This window comes from Anomalospiza imberbis, chromosome 4 (genome assembly GCF_031753505.1).
Source record: "Anomalospiza imberbis isolate Cuckoo-Finch-1a 21T00152 chromosome 4, ASM3175350v1, whole genome shotgun sequence".
NCBI classification, from domain to species: domain Eukaryota; kingdom Metazoa; phylum Chordata; class Aves; order Passeriformes; family Viduidae; genus Anomalospiza; species Anomalospiza imberbis.
In genome coordinates this window covers 16,685,948-16,694,505 of record NC_089684.1, presented here as the reverse complement: position 1 = coordinate 16,694,505, position 8,558 = coordinate 16,685,948, and the positions used below count along the sequence as shown (strand labels likewise).

At 48.1% G+C, this 8,558-nt stretch overlaps 1 protein-coding gene across 4 annotated transcripts in view; it reads left to right on the top strand.

Annotated features, from left to right (window-relative positions):
* Positions 1–531: 531 nt before the first annotated feature.
* The window catches only part of TMEM131L (transmembrane 131 like), a 78,762-nt gene continuing 70,735 nt past the window's right edge, over positions 532–8,558 (top strand). For all 4 annotated transcript variants that reach the window (XM_068187232.1, XM_068187229.1, XM_068187231.1 and 1 more), the window contains exons 1-3: positions 532–692; positions 1,005–1,075; positions 8,203–8,246. In XM_068187232.1, the coding sequence (XP_068043333.1) occupies positions 569–692; positions 1,005–1,075; positions 8,203–8,246 (239 nt within the window). In that variant the 5' untranslated portion in view covers positions 532–568. The remainder of the gene's footprint in view (positions 693–1,004; positions 1,076–8,202; positions 8,247–8,558) is intronic.

The window sequence follows — 8,558 nt, the reverse complement described above, 5'->3', positions numbered from 1 at the left end:
GTGTCACCTGCTCCAGGCGGCCCTGCCTTGGCAGGGGGTCGCCTCGATGACGTGCAGAGATTCCTTCCGGCCCTGTGAGATTTGCAATAGGACCACCAGATCGGGGGGGACTTTGATTGTCTTTCCCGCTACCACGCGCCCCCGCCTTCCTCGCTGCGCTCTCCCCTCCCCTTCGCGCTCCTGGTGTCTTCCCTTCGCACTATTCATGCTTTTTTGTTTCTAAAAATCACCGGGGAGCCCCGGCCCTCGGCGCGGTGACATCCCACACAGGCGTAAGAGCGGGCAGCGTGTAGGGCAGCTCGCGGTCCGACCGCACGGCCGAGGTACACAAAACCGATCCGGCTTTCGCACAACACCTCCCCCGCCTCCCCCTTGCTTTGCGGGAGCTCGGCTCGGGCGCCTCCGGGAGCGGCGGGGCGGCAGCGCTGCCGCCCGGCCATGTGCGCGGCGCTGCGGGGCGGGGCGGGCGCAGCCGCGCTGCGGGCGGGGGCGGTGCCCGGTGCCCGCGGAGCCGCCCCCGCCGCCGCCCGCCCCGCCCCAGCCGCAGCTCGGCGCGGCGCGGCTCGGCATGGCGGGGCTGCGCTTCCCGCAGCACGGCAGCTACTGCCGCGCGGCCGCGGCCATGAACCTCCTGCTCGGCGTCTTCCACGTCCTCCTGCCCTGCTTTCGACCCGGGGAGGCGCAGGGACAAGGTGAGGGCACCGGCGGGGCAAAGCGGGGCGGGGATGCCGGCGCTGCCCGCTCCGGGCTCGAGAGCGGAGCCGCCGCCCCCGTCGCCGTCCCTCGGGCGGCTGCCGCGGTGGCAGCCCGGGCACACAAAGGGAGCCGGGACGCGGCTCACCTCTCCCGCCGACTCCAGTTCCCTTCCTCCCGGCCCCGCGGTACCCGCCGGGCCACGCGTCCCTGCCGGCCCGCCCCGGCGCGGGGCGCCCCGGGCCGCCGCCTGCGGGCTCCGGCCGCCCGCCCCCTGCCCATCCGCGCTTTCTCTCTCTCTGCCCCCGCAGCCATCGAGCCCATCCCCGGCGTGGTGGAGCTGTGGCAAGCCGAGGAGGGGGAGCTCCTGCTGCCCGCCCAGGTGAGGGGGCGCGGGGGGTGGGGGCGGCGGAGGGGCCGGGGCCATTGCGGGGTGTGCGGGTGTGTTGGGGCCCGGGGGGCGGGCGCGGGGCCGGCGGGGCGGGGGCGGCCTCGCCCGCTGCTGTCACGGCGCAGCCCCAGCGCCGCGGCCCCCCCAGCCTGCGCCAGCGGCGTGGTTGTTCGGCTTCAGTTATTTTCCGTTTGGGGGTTTCCCCCCCTCCCCGTTTATTTATTTATTTCTTTAAACGAATGCATTTGTGGTCGGAACGCACTAGACGTGCCTGTCGTGAATATGCATATATTTATATCTTAGGCCTGCTCAGGTGAAGCCATTTCCCCCCCTCAAATGACACATCATTTATGGTGCCCTTCGTCTCGTGGTTTTTTTTTTTTTTTTTTTTTTTTTTTTTTTTTTTTTGTCTTGTTTAGCCGTTTTCTTTGGGCAGTAACAAGATGTGATAAATTCTGTGTTGGCAAGAGGAACCAATATGGTACAGTGCCCGGCGGGGCTGGTGAGCGAGGAGGGGCGCTGGAAGCGGGGTCTGGAGTTTATGGCATTTGAGGCAGTCATTTAACTCGCACTGACGGACTCTGCCATATGTTCAGCTTGGCCTTCTAGACTTCGAGGCACCAGGCTCATAAACGGGAAGAAGCAGTCCTTAGGGGCATCATCTTATATGAGGGGCAAAAGCGGGTAATTTATTTGTCTTAAGCCCATATATCATTCTCTGTTTAGTGCTCAGCCACTGACACCCTTGAATGTAAGGAAAAATAGCAGAAGTGCTGTGTCTCAGCTAGCTAACAATTGATGCTGCTTCCCAGGACCCAGCATTTTGTACTGTGGTGTTATGAAAGTGTCATTTATCTATTGAATGTACAAATAATTTTATAAGATACATTTCTTGTGCTATTAAGATTTTGCCTGTTGCAGGTGTGGTAGTAGCTAAGGGGAGGTGTAGAGTCGCTGTGCAGAGATGCTTGAGGAGCTCAGCCTTTTGCATCTGCATTCTTTACAGTGAAGATATTAAGATGCATTAGATGTAGAACTGTGTAATGTAGTCATTTATAGTTGCTTCTCATAGCGAAGCTGCAATTGAGTGACGATGACGTGATGTTTACTTCCTGAGGAGATTAGGTCCTCTTGGAAAACACTTTGTTCTTGAGCATCCTCATAAAAATGTGCTTTAGCTTGGCTAAAGAAAAACCAGGCATTAATGACCCATGAATTTGGCATAGTTGAGCATATGGTCTTGCTCAGTTCTTGCAGCAGTGAAGACAAAGCTGAGGCTGCTGTTCCTCCATCATTTCTGTAGAGGATAAGTTAGGTATGCAGGAAAGAAAGAAGTCTTCTGGCTTCAGCTGTGACAGAGGGAGAAGTAAATCACAATAGGCTTGCTGATTTAAGAGGTTAAAAGTCAGATGAGCTGGTCTCTGAGTAATGGTGGTGCATTGACTGGTTTGCATGGGTTTTCCCTCTGAGCTTGAGGGCTGCAGCAGCATCTGATGCTTGAGTGACTACTCGAGCTGAACAGAAGGATTGGGCTCCTCAGATAGGTTTTAAGACCAAAACTTGGTCACAGGTCTGACCCTTATGCTTGCTTTTTTGTTTCCATGTGGACTAGGGCTTTACCCAGCCCTTGTTGGGCTTTGGCCCTGTGGCCACATTTGAAGCCACCTTTTCCATTTGTTGTGGTGAAGAGGAAAAGAGGCTTCCCTGAGTCCTTGCAGATATGGTGAGGGACCCTTTCAGCACCTCTTTTGTAGAGTGGTGGCACTGATGTGCAGTGGCTGGTAGTGGCTTTTCCCTGGATGCCCAAAGAGTCGAGGATTGCCCATCCAGCTGTGATCCTCTGTGGTGTTTGTGAGGTCCTAAAGACATGTCAACATTGTTGCCCTCCTGGGTGATTGCTGGGATGGTGAGGGGCATCAGTGGAGAAGCCAGCATCAGTTCTTGAGACCAGGAAAATCGCTACATCTGTTAACATCTGACTGCCCTTTGTTAGAGAGATGCTTAAACTTGCAAGAGGTTTATTGCATGTTGATCACGTTTCACTTAAAAAAAGTGGTCTGACCTACTGCTGTTACAAGGAGGTTTTCCATGTTTTCTTTCTTGCAGGAATAGACTTTCTCAGTTAAACCCTTGATGAGGGTTGTTGCCCAGTGTTCATATATCACAGCAGTGGTGATGTGATGGTAAGGGTGTAGTAACAGGGAGAACTTCCTTGCTTTTGAGGGGGTAATAAATGTTGTTTGATAGGGAATATCCAAGAGTTGCTGCATTCCCGTGTTTGAAGGTGGGTCTTGATGAAGGCTTTGGGAATAGGATAGTTCTGGCCCTTTATTTTGTTTTTCCTGCTTCTTTTTGGAGGGAGTGTAGCACCAATGAGGATTTTACCTGCAGAAGTGAAAAATCCAGGGAAGGAACTATGCATATTCCTCTGCCAAAGCACCTCCCTCCAACTGCTCTCAGCAGGAAAATGGATTAGGTTGCCCTGTCTGCCAGCCCTTTAACCTGTTTCTGGCGGGTTACCAATGCTGTCTGATGGCTGTTTTTCTCTTTCTGTCATGGCTTTACACTATTATCTTATTTTCCATGCATCATCAACTGCCTGCCTGTGACAGAGCAGTTTTGAGCATTCCTTGCTGCCTGCAGAATTTGAGGATGAAAGTTGGGTGGATTGGTAACCCATTCAGCCATCCTGTTGCCTGCACATGCTTTTGTTCCAGGAGCATGTAGCGAATAAAGACATCATGCTAAGGGGTGAGGGAGGGGAAACAAAGCGTTTTAATATTTGTAGTTGCTTTCTAGGCCTTTCACAGCATCACTTTGTCTACGTGAACTGCATGAATTTGCATGTTGGAGTGTAGCCGCCCAGGGCCCGTGCCTCCACCCCACTTGGTTGTTCTACCTTCTGTTTCCTCTTGCTTCCCTTTCATTGTTTGTGCTTCTTGTGTGCCCCCTCCCAGCTTCCCTCTTATACATATTTGTGCTTTTCCTTTCTTCCCCTCCCCTAGTGCTCATGGGCTTTTGATTCCGGCTTCCTCTGAAGCCTGCAGAGCTCTTTGGGGATGGCTCACCTACTGCTCTTGCTCCGCAGCCGAGCCCGAAGGGTGCCTGGAGCACTGCAGCTGGTGACGGTGTGCGTGGGCTCGTGCGCCGGGGCTGAGGGGGAGCTGGCTGTATCTAGCCTGCCGACTGTCTTCCACTGGTCTGCTGCTTCCTCCAGCATTTCAATGTTTCTTCCTGGATTCCTGTTTTAGCTCTGAGACCGGCTGGTTTTCCCAGTCGGATGCGGTGGCTGTATTCCCTTGTGCCCATTTTTTCTTTCTTGCTGAAGATGGTGTGAAGTGTGGGGTAACCATGGAGCACCCACTGACCTTGCTCTCCTTCTCCTTGCTCTTAACCTCCCTTTTATAAATGTCCCTGGGATGGGCAGCTGGATTTTTCTTTGAAAACAGTGGGATTTTGACATGGAAAATCTTGAGTGTGAGAGACTTGATTAGAGCAGTTGTGGTTTTTATAGACCCCTTATAATTTTGTGGTTTTGCATGTTTGTTTGCAACTTGTTAATACTTACTCAAGTAAAATGCTTGAAAGAAAAGTTCCTTTATGTAAGACTTGACATCCAAGCCGTTCGCCACTAAAGGCTGAAAAAGCTGCAGATATTGACAGCCAGGTTGTAGCACTTCAGTGCAAAGCTGAAAGGCACTTAGTTATGTTTTAAACATAACATACACATACAAGTGTAGGAAAGAAACGCAAATGACAATTGTTGTTCATGGCCTCCGCCACTTAAAAGAGGTATCAGAGAGTCATAGTTGCATGTTTCTGTCTGTCAGAAGCCATGTAGGTGGTTGCTGGGAGCATCTGAAGGCAGGAGCAGGCAGGTTGGGTACCTGCAGAACTCTTTCCCTTTGGCCCCTTCAGTTCAGAGGGACGAGCTACCTTAAAATGACATAATGAAGGTTAAGTTGTATTTCTTGTTATCACAACTGAAAATGACAGTAAGTCATCAAAGTCAGTGTGTACCAAGCTTTATTTTGATGTTAGTGCTTGACTGATGTGATGGGTTTTCTACTGTTCCTGTGTGTCACATGCAGGAGATGAGTGAGATGTTTCCTTAGAGGAATGCCTTGTGAATGTTACAGTTTGGTTGCATATACTAAGGAGATTACAACAACTTCTTGTTTCACTTTACTGTGACATTGTTTCAGGTACTTGAATTTTAGAGAAATATACTGCAATGTTTACTGTATCATGGTTGTTTATAGACATTGGACAAATACAGAGCTGCTGCCTGAGTTTTCACTTAAAAGGCTCGGCTCAGGTCTGGAAGATGTTTTTTTTTTTTTTTTTTCTTTTTCTTTTTGCAAGTAGTAGCAGCTTGTCTTCAATTTCTGTTCTTCAGTGCAGCTCAGGGGCTAGTAAGGTTAATTGTTCTACTGGATTTGAAAGCTGATGAAGACCTTGATCTTACATATATTCATCAGAGATACGCGGATCTGCAGTGTGTCATTAACGATCCCATCGGCTGTGCACAAATTAAATGTACAGAGCCACCTACTTCAAGGCAGGGTTTATCTGAAGACACACAATTTGTATGAAAGTCTGAGACAGGCTTGGAGTGGGAATTGTGTTCCTTTTTGGGCTTTTAAAAGGCTTCTCCAGACTCCCAGCTGAGCTTCTGGATGGTGCTGATAGGACTTGGGGCTGGATGGCCATGCAGATTATGCCGTAGCTGTCAGCTCAGGCTCTTGAGACTTGTGTGACACAAGAGGGGTGCTTTCGGGGGCTTTCCAACACAAGATAAGCACCTGCCCCATATTCAGGATAATGTTTGGAGGAAGGGGATTTTTCTCTTCTCATAGGTAGACTGCTGGGAACTGCATTTTAACTTTCAGGAGGTCTTCTCTTCCTTCCCCCTGTAGCCCTGTACTTTGAGAATACTAGTTTTTTCTTTTTTTCTTTTTTTTTTTTTTTTTTTTTTTTTTTTTTTTTTGTTTTTTGTAAATCCTCAATGTAAACTTACATGCACATGTAGCCTGGATCACACAGAGGAGTGAAGATAGGAGAAAGCTGGACATGGGGGTCTGTGTGTGATCAGAGTTGAGGGTGATTTTTAATTTTTTTTTCCTTGCACAGTTGAGATATGCTGTGGCTGCACTGTATATTAGTTTGCTTCATTTTTACTTGGTGAAAAGTGAAGAGGAGAAATGGTAAGGTGGCTAGTGTTAAGGGTGAGCACAGTGAATGACACAAGAGCCAGGTTTCTGATGCCTGGCAGATGCTAAGCCATTTAAAATGAGGATAGCTTGCTATCTGGCTGTGGCAGAGGAGCTGTTTCTGGAGAAGGTGGATAAAGCGTCCTCTGGTTCTGCTTGGTATTGTACTGAGGTCCTAGAAGTGCAAAAGGAGCTTGGCGAAGCTAGAAAACATGATGGGTTTGTACCATGCCATCCTGGTGAAGTCTAGCACCAAGGCTTTGCAAGGTCTCTAGAGGAGATGGCTGGGTGTTCAGGGGGGCCAGATGCTGGGACCTCTAGGTAGATGTGAGCTGAAGAGCTTTGTTGTGTACTGCAGATCCTGAACAATTAGCATAGTGTCTTCAACCTCTGGGCAAGCGTACAGAAAGATTGTCAAATCCTCAAATTGACTTGTACTTCCCTGTCAGTCTCGTTCCAGATTTGGTTATGTTATAGCGGAGGCTGTGCTGCTTCTCTTGTATGAGCTGCTTGTGACAAAAGATGGAAGTTCATATGTGTCTGGTAGTTTTTGGCAAGATGTGTATTAGTATTAGCCATAAGGTCATTATTTTAGACACAACAATTATTAGCATTAATGTTAGCATTAAGCATATTTGCTGCCATAGTGTGGTTGTCATTTTTCCTCACTTCATGAAGCTCAGGTCTTCAGAAATCCTGTTGCCTGTCCCATTCACTAGGCAGGTAGGGCTACCTGATCTGCTTAAGCATCTGAAGCCTGTAGAAAGATGTTTCATGTTTACAGTTTTTTTTTTTCCAGTATGTAGTGAAAATAGGTAAAGTCAAAGCTGGGGCTTGGGTCTTGTTCCGTGATATGCTTATGTGGGAAACATGTAGGAGGGGTGGTGGAAAGTACAGTCTTTTAATTTAAAAGTGTTTTTCCCCCTACCTTTTCATTGCTAAGGTCTCTAGTTCATGTCTTGTAGAACCATCACCTGCAGAAGCTGGGAAAACTCACCAGCTGTTCCTGGCAGGATGACTGTGACCTCCGCCTGAAAAATGTTAATTGCCCTAAAGTTGTCCCTGGTTTCATCAGCAGGGGTTGAGTGGCTGTAACACACTTTATTTTGAGTTGTACCTAAAGCTTTCCTGGAGATCTTGGCCATTTCAGAGTAGCTACCTTCTTGTTTTAAATGGATTTCCTGCAGGGAGCTCATTGAACCAACACTTGAATTCATTTCTGTAGACAGCTCAAAGTGGTTTGTGGTGAACTGCAAGCTTACACAATTCAGCTGCATGTCTTGAAAATTACCTGAATGCAGCACCTGAGCTAAGATGATGTGTTCAGAGCTTCTGCTCTCTCTGCTTTCTGTACATACTGCTAATCACTGATAAGATAGGGGTTTGGGACCTCACCATGCCAGTTGGAATGTGATACTTTGCCTTTGCTTTTGGCATTGACAGGTGATCTGCATTTCAAGGCATTCTGCATCTTATTTCCTCAGGTACTGGCTATTGAAATTTACTGATGAGGCAGAAAATTTGAAAGTGGAGGAAATAGTCTTCCTGTAGTTTGAGGGCAATTGATGGCTTTAGATTGGGATTCTGTGTGTGAGAGGGTTTTGTATAGAGACACTTGCATAAATGGAAAATGGGTCTGTTCAGTCAGCATTTGGGAACAAGCAGCAGAGTAGTCAGGTTAAGTCACCATTTATCTTTTGCAAGATGAGCTGAAACCTCAAATGGGATGTCCATCAATCACCTTACTTGACTTGTAAAGGAGTTGTAGGAATTTTATATTTCTGAATTTGTTTTGTGAACAAGTCACATAAGAGTCCATCTGTGATGGAGTTAAAGTGGTATGTATGTCCAGTGTAGCATGATGCAGTCCTGAGATTCTTACACAGCGTTTTCTCTGTTTGTCAGGCCGATTCGGAGGAGGATGTGGAGGAGCATCCACAGGAGCAAAGGTAAGCAAAACTCAAATGGAAGCAAGAGTATTGAGGTTCATTTTGGTTTTTGCTTTAGGAAATACCAAAGTGTAATTGGGCAGACTACTAAAAATTACTTTTTTCTCCTGCATGTTAAATAGTTTTTTATTAATTGTGGCTTACAATTTTCTCAACTTAATGTTAATATTGATTTATTAGCAAAACCAAAAAACCTGTGCTCAGCGTATGCAAGTACAAAATACTTCTTGCATCTCTTTCTCCTAATCCTGTCTCTAAGATGAATTTGCTTCTTATTGCTTTCACACAAAAAATTAAATGTTTATTTATTGT